General features: G+C 60.6%; 1 protein-coding gene and 1 long non-coding RNA gene across 2 annotated transcripts; one reads left to right on the top strand and one right to left on the bottom strand.

The window, feature by feature from the left end:
- Positions 1 to 26: 26 nt before the first annotated feature.
- Positions 27 to 1,240, bottom strand: LOC118501480. Its single transcript, XR_004904107.1, has 2 exons — positions 1,045 to 1,240; positions 27 to 830 (listed from the first exon to the last, which is right to left on the bottom strand). It is a non-coding gene; the product is annotated as an uncharacterized LOC118501480 (long non-coding RNA).
- CARMIL3 (capping protein regulator and myosin 1 linker 3) lies at positions 694 to 17,186 on the top strand. The gene is given in 42 exon segments (XM_028507871.2): positions 694 to 837; positions 2,343 to 2,437; positions 2,737 to 2,787; positions 2,885 to 2,944; positions 3,030 to 3,145; positions 3,365 to 3,462; positions 3,704 to 3,739; positions 3,742 to 3,773; positions 3,872 to 3,945; positions 4,139 to 4,214; positions 4,296 to 4,384; positions 4,844 to 4,938; positions 5,178 to 5,264; positions 5,475 to 5,584; positions 5,723 to 5,800; positions 6,360 to 6,436; positions 6,518 to 6,622; positions 6,718 to 6,787; positions 7,247 to 7,328; positions 7,455 to 7,551; positions 7,696 to 7,750; positions 7,829 to 8,001; positions 8,209 to 8,277; positions 8,487 to 8,580; positions 8,665 to 8,763; positions 9,154 to 9,282; positions 9,450 to 9,563; positions 9,950 to 10,125; positions 10,899 to 10,986; positions 11,120 to 11,257; positions 11,542 to 11,605; positions 11,722 to 11,915; positions 11,917 to 11,931; positions 12,306 to 12,406; positions 13,018 to 13,333; positions 13,700 to 13,828; positions 14,462 to 14,528; positions 14,629 to 14,718; positions 16,229 to 16,347; positions 16,435 to 16,615; positions 16,777 to 16,887; positions 17,021 to 17,186. Coding segments are annotated over 42 exon segments (4,116 nt in total). The 5' UTR covers positions 694 to 797; the 3' UTR covers positions 17,047 to 17,186.
- Positions 17,187 to 17,508: the final 322 nt, after the last annotated feature.

Here is a 17,508-nt window from a genome sequence, read left to right as displayed (position 1 = left end):
TTGTGGGTTTTTTTTTTTTTTTTTTAAGTTCGGCATACACAGGTGTGGTAGCTGAGCAGAGAGCATAAGTCTGAGTGGACTGGATGTCTGGGTCCCTGTAATCCTCCTCCCTTGTCTCCAGGATCTGAGCCTGATGCTCAGGGATGAAGGCATCTGCAGAGCTACCAACTGGAAGGAGGTGGCAGAGGAATTCCCAGGTGCTATTTCCACAGGGATGGTGCCAAGGGCGCCACAGGGATCCCCAAGGCTGGGTGAACAGAAAAGGAAGGACGAACTCCCCCAGATCTGGCCAAGTCCTCTCCCTGGACCACGAGTTCCCTCGCAGGTTAGCGAGGGCGAGATGGACCGGCCCAAACAAACATGAAAAGGGACAGACCTTGCAAGGATGACCTGGGGTACCCAGGCCCACACACAAAAGAAATAGGTTTTGCTCAGGGTGCCCGGAGAGTGTGGCACGATGTCCCCCGCCAGGGAGACAGCCCAGGCTCAAGGTAACACGCACAGGACGACGCACGAGAGAACCGGCAGGAGGGGTGGGCACTCGCGCAGGGTCTCACGCGGCCCTAAGGCGCAGCGCATGCTCAGTCCGGCACTTCCCCGGGCAGGGTGGGGGACCTGGCGCTGGGAGGCGGGGGCTGGAGCGCTCGCGCAGCCGCCCCTGACAGGAGCGGGCTCAGCGGCTGCTGCAGCGCTCAGCGCTCGGGCCCTGCCGGAGCCGGAGCCGGATCTAGCATGTGCCGCGGCTCCCCGGCGGCAGCGGCGGCTCCTCTGCAGCAGTGGCAGCAACAGCGGCTGCCATGGCCAAGTCCAGCACGGAGCTCACCCGCGAGCTGCAAGGTACGAGGCTGCGGTGGTCTCCGGGACGCCCGGTCTGGGAGCATCCCAGACCCAGTGCGTTCCTCTCCGCGGCACACCCCAGCCCCGGTGCCTCCCGCCACCCCACCCCACCCCCCAGCACCCAGGCTGCAAGACAACCCCCTGCCCCTGCATCTCAGCTCTGGGCATCTGTCCCCGGAGCATCCTCAGCTGGCCCCCTCGCCTCACCCGGTCAGGACCTTACTGTCCCGGAGCCGCCTGTGCCGATCTTCCATGCAGTCCCCTTGCCCTCCCTAAGGCTGACTCTCAGTAGTGCTGGCCCACCCTTCAGCAAGGCGTCTAGTCTCCTCTCCTGAGAGTCCCCGTTTCCCCACCGGGCGGAGCCAGGCCCGCCCAGCCGCACGATGGGAGCTGCCCCTGGTCCTGACCGTGGCTTGCTCCACACCCTCCCTCTCCCGGCCCCGCCCCGGAACTGGCCCCAGAGAGCCCCCTTAGCTGCCCCGCAGTGCCCAAGCCAGTGGGGCAAAAAAGAGAATCAGGAAAGAGGGCCTGGTTTGGAGCTAAAAGCAAGAGCAGGGTCTCTGCAACTCGCCTCCCACAGCCCCCTGTCCCAGCCTGCCCTCTTCTCGCTACCCTACACCCACACACCTCAAGGCCTCTTGTATTTGCATGGCCCTAAGATTCAGCCCAAAACAAGGCCCCACCCCCCAGCGCTGCCACAACCCTGACCCCCAGAGGCAGGAGCACAGGCTAGCCCACGCAGAGACCAGGACGCTCAAGGATACTCAGGCATGCTGCACCTTCACAATTTCCCCCACCTCCACACACACACAAGCACAAACACACGCTGTGTGTACACACGTCTTTATAGCACCTGCACCTCCACCTCTCATTCTCTCCCCCCACCCCACTCTTTCAGGGATATCTGGCTGGGTACGGTCTTGTTTAAACACTAACTCCTTCCCACTCCCCCACCCCACCCCCACACACACACCAGAATCTTCTGGCTCCGTGCCCTGTTCACAACTGCGAGCACAGCATACTCATTCACACTTACCCATCCCCACCAGTGCCATAGACCAGCTCCGTAGCATCCTCAGAAGGCATGCACACATGTGTAGTAAAAGGCAGACACACACACCCAGACCACCTAGAATATAGTCAAAGGGACACCCCCACACCCCTCCACACTGACTCACTGTGTATGGGTTGACAGTTGTTGGAGTGAATGGGTTGGGAAAATCCTTCTCACCCTCAGAAGTGTAAGACACACCCTCCCACAGAAGTGTCACTCAGTGACTGTCCCTTAACTCAGGAACATCAGGAGCCAGTTTTCTCCACACTCCTCTCCCTCTCTAATAGGAAGAGAAAAGTCATCCAAGAAGTAAAGGTCTGTGTCCCTATCCTTCTTTGTCTCTCTTTTTCTCTCTACTCCCGTCTGCCCCTGCCCCTGCCCCTGGAGAGCCCTTGGGAGGCGCAGTGGCCAGGGTAAGGGGAGCTCTGAGCAGGCCCCTACCCACCTGCAGACAGCATCCGGAGGTGCCTGAGCCAAGGGGTGGTGCTCCAACAACACCGTGTGAAGCTGGAGACGAAGCCCAAGAAGTTTGAGGACCGAGTGCTGGTGAGGGCACTAGGCTTGGGAGCAGGAGGTATCAAGGGCAGCTGGGCTGCTGAGAGCAGAGAGCCTGAGAGGCAGGGGAGACAGAGGTGGGGAAGAGCTGGGGAGAAATGGCCTGGGAGAGGGGCAGGCTGGACGAGTGGGTATCCAGGAGATTAGGATGGGGCATGAGAGAGAGAGAGGATCCCCAAAGCGGAGGGTCATTACTGGCAGGGGTTATACACAGGCTGAGGGGCTAAAGGAGGGATCAATGCTCAGGAAACTTGCCATTTGCTGCTGACTTTCTTTTCCTTTCTCTGAAGGCCCTGACCTCCTGGCGCCTCCACCTCTTCCCCCTTAAAGTCCCAGCCAAGGTGAGTTGGGCTGAGGAGCGGGAGAGCACCTGGCATGCTCCCTCCCGCGCCTGGGAGCCAGACCCTTACCACGAGCTGAGCATCCCCACACCCCCAGGTGGAAAGCTCCTTCAATGTCCTGGAGATCCGGGCCTTCAACACGCTCAGTCAGAACCAGGTGAGCACCAGGGCCTGGGGCCCCCTGTTGGGCCAGCAGGAGGAAGGAGCCGATAACTGAGGCCCTGCTGCTCCCTCACCCCCAGATCCTAGTGGAGACAGAGCGTGGCATGGTGAGCATGCGGCTGCCATCCGCTGAGAGTGTGGACCAGGTGACACGCCACGTGAGCTCTGCCCTCTCCAAGGTCTGCCCTGGCCCTGGGTGAGTGGCAAAGGAGGAATCTCTCACAGGGTTGGACGACAAGGAGACTTCTTCCTCCCCTCCTTCTCTCCTTCCCCTGCACCTGAGCTCCTAGGACACCCAGGAGCAGAACAACGTTGTATCTGCTCCTGTTTTTCTCCTGGGGATCCAGAAGCCATAACGGGAAGAACTGAGAGCCTCTTTTCACCTCTTTCTGGGATGGATTTGTTCACCTGCCAGGTGTCTGATCCGGCGTGGAAATGCAGACACTCCAGAAGGGCCCCGGGACACGTCCCCCAACTCTGAGACTTCCACGTCGACCACTCACAGTGTCTGCGGTGAGCAGGGGCAGACCTGGCAGAAGTGGGACCTACGCCACCCTGCCCCTTGTCCAGAGCCCTTTACACATGAGAGTTCACCTGCCTGCAGGACTCCACAGCTCCCAGACCTCAGAGGTTCATGGCGTAGCAGGAACCCAGGACACTAGCACATAAAATGACCTTGACTTTTCCTTGACCCCCAAAACCTGTTCCTCACCCCCTTGCCCCTCGTGGAGCCAGCCCATCTACTGCCCCACAGGTGGCTTCTCTGAGACCTACGCCGCCCTGTGTGACTACACGGGCTGCACTGCCGCGAGGAGGTGCAGTGGGTGAGTGGGGCAGGGCCCTACTTGGGCACGTGGGAGCTGGAGGGAGGGGGTGGCGGAGCAGAAGGGGAGCGGGTATGACCCGGTTCCACCTCTCCAAGGATGTGGACACCATCTATCATGCCGAGGATAACCGGGAGTTCAATCTTTTGGATTTCAGCCACTTGGAGAGCCGGTAAGCTGATGGGGTAGAGACTCCCCACCACCCTTTTTGTCCCTCCCACAGTCCCAGCTCTCTCTCCCCAACCCACCCACCATGGCCTTCTACCTTTCCAGGCTTTCCCCAGCCCAACCACTCCATCCCTAGTCTCTTCTTTCCTGCCCAACCACCTGCTCACCACTCTCTACCCCCTCCAATCTCCCCACAGAGACTTGGCCCTAATGGTGGCAGCCCTGGCCTACAACCAGTGGTTCACCAAACTCTACTGCAAGGACCTGCGGCTGGTAGGGACTAGGAGGGGCGGGAGAAGTGGGAGAGAGCAGTGTCCTCTCCGGTTCCCGATCGCAGCACCCCTCTGTCCGCAGGGCTCTGAAGTGCTAGAACAGGTGCTACATACCCTGAGCAAGTCGGGGAGCCTCGAAGAGCTGGTGCTGGACAACGCCGGACTTAAGACGTGAGGCCAGCCTCCTCCTCGGGCAGCGGCATCCCCTTAATGTAGTCTTAGGGCCCCAGAACCTCAGAGCATGGTACGGGCTTCTGAGCTATCTCATCCAGCTCCTCACTTTACAGAACAGGAGACTGAGGCCCAAAGAGGCAGAAAACAAGCCAATGGCCCAGCTGGGACTCAGACCTAAGCCTCCTGACCCCCAGCTCCATGGCCTCCCCCAGCATGCTCCATCAACCACCAAGCAGGGTGGGCTTCTCTAACCTCAAGGACCCAAAGCTGGGCTTTGTCTCAGCACGCCTTCTCACGTACTCCAGAGTGCTGACAAGCTCTGTGGCAGGCAGAGCCCGAGCTGCTCCCCACCGGTGGGGGCCTCTGGCCTTTGCAGTCCCAGCCAGACAGGCAAGTGGAAGAGGAGGGGGAGCCCAGGGGCTGGGACAAACAAATCCTTCCTCCCCTTGCCTGAAGGGACTTTGTCCAGAAGCTGGCCGGGGTGTTTGGGGAGAACGGGAGCTGTGTGCTGCATGCCCTCACTCTGTCCCACAACCCCATCGAGGACAAGGGTGAGCCCCAGCCCCGAACCCTGCCCCTACCACAACGCAGACTCCGTCCTCGCCCCGAGTCCAGCCCGGGTCCAGCCCGGGTCCGAGCAGGGGCTCTCCAGCCTGATGCCAGCCCATACCCCAACACTGTCACCCCTGATCCCGGGCCTGTACCCCACCCAAGCCCCTACTCTGACTCTGTACCACCTGCTCCCACTGCCCACTCTCTCACCGGGCACATTTCTCTCCCCACTCCCTAGGTTTCCTCAGTCTGAGCCAGCAGCTCCTCTGCTTCCCCACCGGCCTCACCAAACTGTGCCTGGCCAAGACTGCCATTTCCCCTCGAGGTATTTGCACTAGGACCGCTGACCTTTGACCTCTGGTTCTATCCAGTGCTTCCTACAGTGTTGAGCCCCCGAGGCAGACCCACACACCCACTCAGCATCCCAGGGATCGAGGAAAGGAAAGGAGCCACATTTCGGGAGTGGGGAAGAGTTGTGTACCTGGGGAAGAGGTGGGGAGGGGGGCCAACCCAGCCCAGTGCCCGCTGTGCTCAGGGCTCCAGGCGCTGGGCCAGACCTTTGGAGCCAACCCGGCCTTTGCCAGCTCCCTTCGATATCTGGACCTGAGCAAGAACCCTGGGCTGCTTGCCACAGACGAGTCCAACGTGAGTCCACAGAGCATAACCGGGAGGCCCTGCAGAAGCATGCTCAGGCTTCGGGGCCGGGGCTCTCTGCCCTGTAGCCCGGGGGTGGAGGGACCCTATCACCCCTTCCCCTGTGACCCCTCTGTCCTTCCTTCACAGGCCCTCTACAGTTTCCTGGCCCAGCCCAATGCCCTGGTACACCTGGACCTGGCAGGGACTGATTGCGCCATTGACTTGGTGAGGGGTTGGTAATGGCAGACCAGCCTGTGGGGGTTTGGGGAGGCCAAGGTAGATCTGTGCCTCACCCTCTTCCTCGAGTGTGGAGGTGGGCAGAGCTAGCAGGAAGCCTTCAGGTTCAGCTGAATGATAAAGCAACACCCGTGGCTGACACCTGTGCTGCACTTGACCTCCGTCACCGCCTGAGGTTGTGCTGGCTATGCCTGAAAGCCGGCACTCACTCTGTTCCCCTGGCTGGGGGTGGAGTCCACCAGGAGGATAAGATGCTTTTCTTAATGTGAACGAGGCACCTTAGGAGCCTGTACAGTGACCCTGGCTTTATACACCCGCTGCCTGTGAGCCTCTCCCCCGCCCCTGGGGATCGGGCAGGGAGTAGAACCACTCTCCACAGAGGGGAAACTGAGGCAGTAAGAGGTGAAGTGGGCATTCATAGGGGGGCTCACACAGACTGGCTGCAGAGGGTAAGAGCCAGGACCTTGATGGGGAGGAAGGAGCCCTTGCCCACCCCTCTCAGCACCATGCCCAGCCCCTGTGAGACCCACCGTGCCTCTCCCCACAGCTTCTGGGTGCCCTGCTCCATGGCTGCTGCTCCCACCTGACCTACCTCAACTTGGCGCGCAACAGCTGCTCTCACAGGTGGGAGCCTGGGCGGTGCGGGAAGGGATGGGGCAAGTGGAGGGTGCCCCCCTCCCTTGCTGACCCCAGAGGTCTCTGCAGGAAGGGCCGGGAGGCCCCACCGGCCTTCAAGCAGTTCTTCAGCAGCGCCTACACTCTGAGCCACGTCAACCTTTCCACCACAAAGCTGCCCCTGGAGGCCCTCAGGTCGGGTGGGTGCAGGGTTGGGGGAGCTTGCGAGGGGGAACCATAAGAGAAGGGGGTAAGGGGTAAGAGTGGGCCTGCTGACCTTCCTCCCACAGGGCACTGCTCCAGGGCCTCTCCCTCAACAGTCACCTCAGTGATCTGCACCTGGACCTCAGCAGCTGTGAGGTAAGTCCTCCGTCCCCCAAACCCCACTGCCTGTCCCTCACCCGCTGTTCATTTCTCTGACCTAGGTCAAACTCTGGCAACATCTTGCCTCCGCACTATTCCTCTCTGACCCTCAAGCCTAGTCACACCTCCAGTTTCCCCTCCCACTCTGGTGTGCGTCCCTCTTTCCAGAGGTCATTTTCAGTCTCCAGTATCTTCCGCTTAAAGCTTTGCGGAGGGAGATACCAGGCTTTCCCACCAGAGGGCAGGAGCGAGCTACCTCCGGTGCCCCCGGCCTGGAGACTTTTTCTGACTGACGGGAAAGAAGAGAGCCCTAGGGAAGAATCTGCTATGGAGAAGGGGCCTGCGATTTTGCACCCTGGACCTGACATGACCTTGAGTCCTGGCGTAACCACTTCAGTCTCTGAGCACTAAAGGTGCCCTGCCCCCACCTTCTCCCTACCTCCTTTGTCTCTGCAGCTCCGCTCTGCAGGAGCCCAGGCTTTGCAAGAGCAATTGGGAGCTGTCACCTGTGTAGGCAGCCTGGATCTGTCCGACAATGGTGAGTGCAGGTGCTTTTCTTCCTGGGGGCAGCCGAGAACGGGGCCTGGAGCCTATGGGAGAAACCTTATGGAGACTCCTGTGAGTTTCCAGCCTCAAGGCCAGACATCTCCCCTTTACTGGCCAGGGTTCGACTCAGACCTCCTGACACTGGTGCCTGCACTTGGCAAGAACAAGTCCCTCAAGCACCTGTTTCTGGGCAAGAATTTTAATGTCAAGGCCAAGTAAGGCCCTTCCCCATACCACAGACCCCACTCCGTCATCCACCTCTCCTTCTGACCCACTGGATTACCTCTGACTCCCTCCCTGCTCCCCCAGTAGCATGACCCCAGCCCCCACCCCTCTGACTCGGCCCTCACTCCCCTCAGGACCCTGGAGGAGATCCTCCACAAGCTGGTGCAGCTGATCCAGGAAGAGGACTGTGTGAGTGAATAGGCCTGGGAGGGAACCTGCTGTGGCGGGGACTTTGGGGATGGGCCCAACCCCCACTTGCCCACACAGTCTCTGCAGTCACTGTCAGTGGCAGACTCCCGGCTGAAGCTACGTACCAGCATCCTCATCAATGCTCTGGGCAGCAACACCTGCCTGGCTAAGGTGGATCTGAGTGGCAATGGCATGGAGGACATCGGGGCCAAGATGCTGTCTAAGGCCCTGCAGATAAACTCTTCCCTCAGGTGGGCCCCTACTTGGCTCTCTGACCCCCGCCAAACCCACACCCTCCCTGCTTGCCTTGCTCTGTACCCTAGCTTCCAGGGGACCCTCAGTCCCAGAACCATCTCTGAGTCAGCCTCATTACCCAGGAAAGGAGGGGAGTGCTATGTCCTGCCCCTTAACAGGGACCCAAAGGGTGGGGTAACCAGCTGTGCTCACCCTCTCCCCAGAACTATCCTATGGGATCGGAACAATACATCTGCCCTGGGCTTTCTGGACATCGCAAGGGCCCTGGAGAGGTGAGTGGACCAAGCCCTGCCCTGACTCAAGCCCCCAGCTTCCTGGGCCTGGGCCAGGCCTGCACTCACACCAGCCCCCTTGACCTCTTTGTACAGAAATGTTAGGAAGGGCCATGGAGGAGGGAAGTCGTCGGCAAGAGGTGGGCTTGGGGGAGCAGGAGCCTCTCCTCATCTCTTCCCTCACCCAGCTGTGCTCCTGTGTCCCACAGCAACCACACACTGCGTTTTATGTCCTTCCCCGTGAGCGACATCTCCCAAGCCTACCGCAGCGCCCCCGAGCGCACGGAGGACGTCTGGCAGAAGGTGGCGGCCTGAGCAGGGCGGAACAGAAAGGGCAGGGGCTAGCCCAGTCCCCAGGCCCTCACCCACTCACCCCGTCATCTTCAGATCCAGTGGTGCCTGGTGAGGAACAACCACTCCCAGACGTGCCCCCAGGAGCAGGCCTTCAGGCTGCAGCAGGGCCTGGTGACCAGCAGCGCAGAGCAAGTAAACGTTTCCCTCGGGGACGCGTGGGGCATACAAGGCCCAGGTGTGCTGTGCCAGGGCGGGGCGTGAAGGAGGCATCTCGTGGTGCCAGTGGCTGGACTCCATGGGGGGGGGGGCTGAGGAGCAGGACATGCACAGTAGGGGTGAGAGAGCATGCGGGCAGACAGGAGGGACCCCCAGCCAAGGGTGCACAGGGCTGTGGGAGCTCCCCTGGGCATTCCAGAAGGGCTTCCCAGAGGGGAGAACAGGCCGTCCGGTGACATCATCACCCCCCTATAGTGCTGGCACCAACAGCCCTGCCCAAGGAGACCCAGAAATGGGGTGCCTGGGGTCCCACCTGGGAAGATGTTGTGCGGGGTCCCCCTAACATTCCTGCCGGCTGTGCTCCAGATGCTGCAACGGCTGTGTGGACGGGTGCAGGAGGAGGTTCGGGCCCTGAGGCTGTGCCCCCTGGAGCCCGTGCAGGATGAGCTGCTCTATGCTCGGGACCTCATCAAGGATGCCAAGAACTCCCGGGCGGTGAGCCTCCATTGCTCCCCTCCCCCAACAGTCCAGAGGACCCCTGGCAGAAGGCCAGTCATGCTAGCCCAGGAGTGTCCAGGCCCTGCCTTGTGCATCTGCCCTCCTAGCCCAGGGCAGCCGGGACCTGGATCTCACCTTCTGGTCATAACCCCTTCCTTACACAGCTGTTTCCCAGCCTCTACGAGCTGGGTCACGTGCTGGCCAACGATGGGCCTGTGCGGCAGAGACTGGAGTCTGTAGCCAGTGAGGTGTCCAAGGCTGTGGACAAGGAGCTGCAGGCAAGTCCTGGGGAAAGAGCCCAGTGTTGACCCAGGCTCTAAGCTGAGGACTAAGGTCTTTGCAGGGGAGATTTCTGGGGACAAGGAGGAAATGCAGAGCTGAGACCACCCACACTCCCACTGTGCAAGGACTTTGCTAGAAAACTGGGCTTGAATTTTTTTCCACTAGCTTCAGTCTTGGCCCCTGAACTCTTACCTCTCCCCCTGGACTGACTGTTCCCTGTCCATACAATAGGGCGGGAGCCCAGTGTCTGACGCTCTGCTGCCAGCTGGCCCTGTGACCTTGGCAAGCCATGGGGGTCTGGAATAGGCTAGAGTCTCTTGGCTATGGACCCACCCCTGATCCTGCTGCCCTTGGGGCTCTGGCCTCCCTTCCCCCATACTAGGTGATCCTGGAGTCCATGGTCAGCCTGACGCAGGAGCTATGCCCCGTGGCCATGCGGGTGGCCGAGGGGCACAACAAGATGCTGAGCAACGTGGCCGAGCGCGTCACTGTGCCCCGGAACTTCATCCGCGGGGCGCTGCTGGAGCAGGCGGGGCAGGACATTCAGAACAAGCTGGAGTGAGAGGCAGACAGGCTGGGGCGGGGCTGGACTGGGCCCAGAGCACTTAGGGATTCGGGGCCCAGCTCTCGGCAATGAATAATGAATGGCACAATCTCCATTACAAGGGATAAATCTTTAACCAAATGCAACCTTGCTCTTTAGGGTCAGACTGGTCTTTGCCCTAGACATCTAAGTGCGGAACCAGGGTTTAGGAGCTGGGGTTTAGGAGGCAAGCAGTGCACACACAGATGTGCACACACATGTAGCCACACAGGCACACCCAGATTCCTCTCCTGAAAACAAATCACAGCCTCCTCAGAGGCACGGTCAAAGAAAACGGATGTGTGTGGACTATGCTCTGTCTCCCTCCCACTTCCATTCTGGGACTGGGTGCCACCACTCGCCAAAGCAAAGAAATGAAAAATTATTACAAGGAGCACAGGTGTCTGCTCAGCACAGAGACCAGCAGACCTCACTGGGCACCCCCCGTTTACTCAGCTCCGTTCTGCTACAGCTCCAGGGGTCTGACCCAGAGCCCCTTTGCTCCCCCTCCCTCTTCAGTCCCCTTTGCCCAGCCTCCCAACCCACACACGTCTAGGCTGGAGGTCTGCAGGTAGGACAGGCTGTGCCTTTACGGAGACAAGTGTGGTGGGCCTCAGGCACCTACTACAGCACGTTAGGGCCTCTGGCCAGGCTAGCTGGCCCTCTCCCTCAGGCACCCGGGGAAGGGCGGGGCTGCAGCTTGGGGCTGGGGAAGGAGTGGCTGAGCGGCCCCTACCTGTGCCCACAGTGAAGTGAAGCTCTCAGTCGTCACCTACTTAACCAACTCCATAGTGGATGAGATCCTGCAGGAGCTGTACCACTCACACAAGAGCCTGGTAAGGCTTCTGAACCCTGGGCAGGCTCACACATGCCCTGCATGGTGGGACCATACCATCTCCCGCAGCCCCCTGCCCTCAGGGCTCTGGAAGGAGGACAGCTTCCTTGGGATCCTTTTCATACCTTCCCCAGGCCCGGCACCTGGCCCAGCTAAGGACACTCTCAGACCCACAAGGGGGGCCAGGCCAAGCGCAGGATCTGTCCTCCCGGGGCCGGGGCCGTAACCATGACCACGAGGAGACCACAGATGATGAACTTGGGACCAACATCGTGAGCATCCCACCCCGATCCCCTTCCTAATCTAAGTCCTGCCCCCGAACCTACAACATACTGTCCCCTTCTACTTTTCTGGACTTCCACTCTCCCCTTCTGACTGAGCCTGGTCTCATGCACCTGCCCCAGCCAGCCCAGTCTCTTCCCAAATCCCAATGGCCCAGCCACCTGGGAAGAGAGAGGCAGGAGGGCCTCTTAAAGGAAGGCTGCATGAGTGAAGGCTGCAGGTGAGGTTCCTGGGATGTGCAACCCAGCCCCACTACGCGGTTTTCTCCCCACAGGACACGATGGCCATCAAGAAGCAGAAACGCTGCCGCAAGATCCGGCCCGTGTCGGCCTTCATCAGTGAGTCCCCAGCCTCAAGTCTAGTGGCCCTGCCTCCCTTTCTTCTTTTTCTGTCTCGCCAGCCTGCTTTCTCCCCGGTCCTCCTGCTAGTCCCTCTAATGCTGCTGTCCCCACAGGTGGGAGCCCTCAGGACATGGAAAGCCAGCTGGGGAGCCTGGGGATCCCCCCTGGTTGGTTCTCAGGACTCGGGAACAGCCAGCCCACAGCTACCGGCTCCTGGGAAGGTCTCTCTGAGCTTCCTACTCACGGCTATAAACTAAGGCATCAAACACAAGGCAGGCCCCGGCCCCCCAGGACCACCCCTCCGGGACCCCGGTCGGCCCAGTGTGAGTCCCTAAGGCCTTGCAAGGGGAGGGACCCACCGCACTTAGTAGAGCCAGAGCCAGGGATTGCAGCTTTAGGACCCAAATGCTGAGGCACCAGCCTGGGGGATCTGGCAGGGGCCCCGGAAGGCCACCAAAAGCGGAACTACCCCATTTGGATGAGACCTCGACCTTGTAGCAGTAGGAAGTCTGCCTGCCAGACAGTGGCGGTCCTCGTGTTGGCGAGGGCCGCCCAGCTGGGGAATTTCCAGGTGGACTGCAGTCCGCATTTCCATGGGGCCGGGAGAGGCCAGTCCGAGTCCAAAAGGGAGGCCCTGAGTGGAAGGGAGGGTCTTCCTGGCCGGATGAGGTTCCCTGCAGGACGCTCCCCACAGCAGGTGCCAGTACCCGGGACACGTCAGGAGAACGGGATGGCCACCCGCCTGGATGAGGGGCTAGAGGACTTCTTCAGCCGAAGGGTCATGGATGAAAGCTCCAGGTGCGGCACCTCGACACACTCCCATTTTCATCAGGCCCGAAGGCCCTGGAAGGACCCGTGTGTCTGCCCAGCTCCCATGGAGGCCTCTTCAGTGACAGAGTCCAGAGCCAGTCTCTCTGGGGCGTTTCCCCCACATATTCTCGCCCTTCCATACCAGCTCTCATCTCCCACGTGCTCTCAGAAAGGATGGGGCCACCACAGTGGAATGGTGGGGATGGGCGGGGACGGAGCGGGGGCGTGGCATGGCAGCAGGCCCGCGGGTGGGATGACCCTTAGGGTAAAAAGCCTGGAGGGCATGTTCTCCGTCCCTGGCTCTGCACAGAAGGAACTGGGTCACTTGGAGAGACTGAGAGAAGGAGAGGGCAAGAGGGGTACCTGGGAGGAAAGAGGTGATCTGCTAGAGGATTATGACAGGAAGGTGGGGGCACTGTCTCTTCTGGGGTAGGTGGAAAGGGCCGCGGAGAGCAGGAGACGCTGGATGAGAGAGGGAGGCGGGAGGTTTATGAGACCCAAGACTACCACCAGCACCACCCTGGGCCCTGAGCCGCCTCTGCAGCTGGCATTCGCATCCGCCCAAGGCTCTGTCATTAACTCACCTTGACCCTGCCCAGCTACCCCCGGACTCTGCGGACCCTGCGGCCAGGCCTCTCCGAGCCGCCCCTGCCTCCACTCCAGAAGAAGAGGCGCCGAGGCCTGTTTCACTTTCGCCGGCCCCGGAGCTTCAAGGGGGACAGGGGGCCAGGGTCCCCCACCACGGGGCTCCTCCTCCCTCCGCCCCCACCCCCACCCCCGACTCAGGAGAGCCCCCCCAGCCCAGAGACCCCCAGCCTTGGCAACAACTCCTCCCCCTGCTGGAGCCCGGAGGAGGAGAGCGGTCTCCTCCCTGGATTTGGGGGGGCCCGGGGGCCTTCCTTCCGCAGGAAGATGGTAAGTGGGGCAGCAGGTACTACGTCCTCCCTGTCCGCTGTCCTCCCGTACATAGCCCACCTGCCCACCCTACCCCAGGCAATCAATGGGAGGATGCTAGGACTCGGGACCCTGGGGAGCTTTGGTCATCCCAACTCCCTGCCCCTTGAGAGTGGGCGGGGCCCGGTGACCCAGAGCATGCCGGGAGTGCTGCTCACAGACCTGGGCAGTGGAAGGACTCTTCAAAGGGTCTGGGCGGGGCTTCGCCCCCACCCCCGCCCCCTGGGCTCAGCGCTCAGAGAGGCAGGGGCCCTCCCCCACTCCCCTGCTGCCCGTGGAGCCCCTCCTCCCTCAGGAACTGTTTGTAAACCCGAGACCTTGTTTCAGGGCATCGAGGGGTCAGAGCCAGGGGAGGGGAGCCAGGCCCCTGGGACAGCACAGCAGCCAAAGGTCCAGGGTGTTGCGCTTCCTGGGTTGGGACGAGCCAAAGGTTGGAGCTTCGATGGGAAACAAGAGGTGAGGGGAGCCCAAGGCGGTGAACTGAGGGTCCTGTGGGCCCCTGTGTACCACTGTCCACTTCCCACACCCCCGTCCCTGGTGAGTCAGTGGAGAGAGCCATGCTTTGGCATTAGAAGGTGTTAGCTGCAGCCCTGCCCGTACCAGACGCTCACCACGGAATCCTGGACAGGTCGCTTAACCTCCTGAGCAGTTACTCCTCTACTTCCTTATAAAATGGGCAGTCGTAAAAGCACTTACCTCCAGAGCTCTGTTTCCCAAACTTGGGTGACCTGATTACCACCTTCAGAACTGATTTTTACCCTCTCCACATTGCATCTGTATAATTATTTACATAATATTTTAATTCAACTCACCTTTTATAACTTAGTCTGGACCTGTGCATTATCTTTAAAACCAGTCATGTTTTCTTGTACACATAAAATAAACATATAACTATTAAAAATAACAGTATTTTCATTCATGGGAGCCATTTCTTATGCCCCCAGGGTGGTCTGGGTGCCATCTTTGGGAAAAAAACGGCCCAAGCATCTAGGCACTAATGACAGGAAATACCAGAGCGGAAGCCCCTTGCCAACTGCAGCCCCCAGCTGGAGGGTCCTTTTCTGATGACTGACTCAGCTGTCCTTTCAGGGCACGGGCCCAGACCTGGAGGGCAGTGTCCAGGCCTGGCAGAGACGGCGCTCTTCGGATGATGCAGGTGAGAATGGTCACCCTCGCTCCCTTTGACCCCTCTCTCAGGCCCCCCCTCTAATTTGCCTTCCCGGGTCCCCTTTGCCCATCCCCTCCCTCCGCCCCAGGGCCTGGAGCCTGGAAACCGCCCCCACCGCCCCAGAGCAGCAAGCCGAGCTTCAGCGCCATGCGCCGCGCAGAGGCCACGTGGCACATAGGTATGGAACACCTCTGCTCAGGCAGCAGCACTGAAGGCCCAGGGTATGTCCACACAGACAGGCCATGACCCCTGCACCTGGGAATTTTCTGGCTGAGGTGGGGCAGTGGGAAGTGAAAACATTTAAGGATATTCACAAAGCTCTAACCAGAAGAGACAGCCTGATCCAGAGAAAGCCCCTACAGAATACAAGTGGCTTTGCCGGGATTGTTAGAACATGGCAACACTTTGTGGGTGATTCCAGATAATTCTCTAGGGCAGGCGCCACATCTGGTCCTGTCGGCAGAGTGGTGCCCACTGTGAAGAAGCCCTCTCTCTGACCCTTGGCTGGGAAGAGAGTGGGCAAGTCCTCGTCATGCCAGGCCCACCTCAGACATACCAGTCTCCTCCAAACACAGCTTGCCAGGCTACCCTCAGTTCACGCAGAAAGGTGCCACAAGGAAGGGGCAAGGTTCCTGCCCTGGAGGCCGGAAACCCTGGGTGTTAGCCCCGCCTCAGCCGGCACCAGCACTGCGGGCCTTATACAGGTCATTTACCTTCTGGCTTTGACACTCTGAAGGAATAAAGGGAAGGGTTCATGGTATGACACTCCCTTCTGCTGGGTTCAGGGCACCTTTCACTTACAGGGCCTCGAAAGGAGAGCTCGGCGTCAAGCTATATTCCCCCAGCCTGGAATATGACCCTTCAACGATACTGACGTGGCCAAATCCCCCTGTAGATGTAGCCACTCCGTAACCGCCCTCCTCTCCCACCCCGAGGCTGGGGCGCAGGAGCACGGTGCAGAGCCAGGCTGGCCCTTGGCTTGGCAATGACTGTGCTCCCGCTCATCCTCCAAGGCCCCGCCAGTCCTGGGAGCACCTTTACTGGCTTCTCAGCCTCCACACAAACTAAACACCTGAAGTGGGGCTCCATCCTCTGTCAAGGAGACCACAAGAGTCAGATGTTCCACTGTGCACACACCACCGCCCGCACCCTGCAGGTCCCTCTTGCTCATGTCGCAGATACACACGCAGACACCACCTTCCCAGTGGATTACCCACAGGCTCAATTTGCATAAAACCCCAGAGACGCGAGGTGGGGGTGCCAGGGCACGTCTCCTGGAAGCTCTCTCATCTAAAGCAGACTGGCAGGCGAAGTCCTGGGAGTGCCAGGCTGCAGCCTTGGCAGAGCCCAGGGGCACTGCAGCTCTGGATGGGCAGCCACACCTGTGCACCCAGACGGCCCCAGGCTCTGGCCCTACCCCTGCAGGAAAGATGTCAGGCCCTGCTCTTCCAGAGGCACAGCCAGGACAGAGCCCCCTCCAGAAGGTGACGGGCTCAGGACCATGCTGGGGACCACAGGCTAAGGAAATATGAGAGGAAGGGAACATTTGAGGCAGGGGCTTAGGAGCAAATAGGTTTTCGAGGGCAGGTCCTGGCCTCCAGGGCTTCAAAGACACAGGGGACAGGGTGGGGTAGGGGTGGGGGGAAAGAATGCCTGTTTCTGCAGTTTCTCTTCTCCCCATCCCCTAGCTGAGGAGAGTGCCCCCAACCACAGCTGCCAAAGCCCCAGTCCAGCCTCCCAAGATGGCAAGGAGGAGAAGGAGGGGGCCCTATTCCCTGAGAGGACCTTTCCTGCTAGGAATGCTAAGGTGAGGGCTGACAAGGTGAGTGGGGAAGGCACTTTAATGAGGCAAAAGGACTAACTAACTGACCTAGCGTCTTCCTTCTTCTGCCAGCTGCAGGACCCCCCTTTAGCTCCTCGGCCCCCCAAGCCAGTGGCTGTGCCCAGGTGCCTCCATCCCCCCCAGGAGCCAGGGGGCAGGGAAGAGGCTGAGCCTGGGGGCACAGCCCCGGGGGTGAACAAGGCCCGGCTGCGGCTGGGCTCCCAGCACGACCAAGAGGAGACCGAGGTCCAAGGTCTGCCGCCTGGCTGGAGGGGACCTGGGCGGGGGCGGGGGGGTTCTGGGACCCTGCCACCCTCAGCGGTCCCTGCCCCAAGCACAGAATGAGTCCCAGCCTGGATGAGCGCCCAGCCTGTGAGCCCCCTGTGTAGACCAGACCTCCCTGATTCATTCCAGGGCCCCTGGACCCCGGCCGCCGGACCGCGCCCCTGAAGCCCAAGAGGACACGGCGGGCACAGTCCTGTGACAAGCTGGAGCCTGATAGAAGACGGCCCCCTGACCCCACAGGTGCCAGCGGAGTGGGCGAGAGGGCAGTCCCCCGTCCCGGCCATCTGTCCAACATGGCGCACCCCACACCCCGAACTGGGTGGCTGGCTCTCCCGGCCCAGGAAACAGGGCTCCCTGGATTTGTTCCCCGCAGGAGCCAGCGAGCCAGGAACAGACTGAGAGCCGCTGCAGCAGTCTCCCCAGCCGTCCTCTCGACATGTGCCTCACACGGACTGACCCTCCCCCGCCCTCAACCTCCAGGCCCCTCTGCCAGCCCAGCCCACAAGGGCAGGGTGGCAGGACGAGGTGCACGGGACAGGAAGGGTGGGAGCAACCTGGAGAGAGGGAGGTTCTGAATGCCTGCTCCCTCCACAGGGCAGAGCGGCAGAGTGCCTGGGGTGGGGGCCAGCTCCCTCCCTGGAGGGCAGATCTGTCCCTCTATCCCCAGGGGCTCTCTCCCCACTTGTATAGAATAAAAATCAAAATCACTGCCCGCCGTGCCTCTTTGCCATCTTCCCCCATTTACTGGCCCCACACCCCACCATCTTGGTCCCCTCCAGTGCCTGGTCTCAGTGGGGAAAAGTGAGGGATACCTCACAGGGTTGGGGCTGGGGCTCTGAGCAGATAGGGAAAGACCAGGGA

Source organism: Phyllostomus discolor, chromosome 1 (genome assembly GCF_004126475.2).
Source record: "Phyllostomus discolor isolate MPI-MPIP mPhyDis1 chromosome 1, mPhyDis1.pri.v3, whole genome shotgun sequence".
Classification (NCBI taxonomy): domain Eukaryota; kingdom Metazoa; phylum Chordata; class Mammalia; order Chiroptera; family Phyllostomidae; genus Phyllostomus; species Phyllostomus discolor.
The sequence above is the reverse complement of the archived record's forward strand: the minus strand, read 5'-3'. Positions and strand labels throughout refer to the sequence as shown.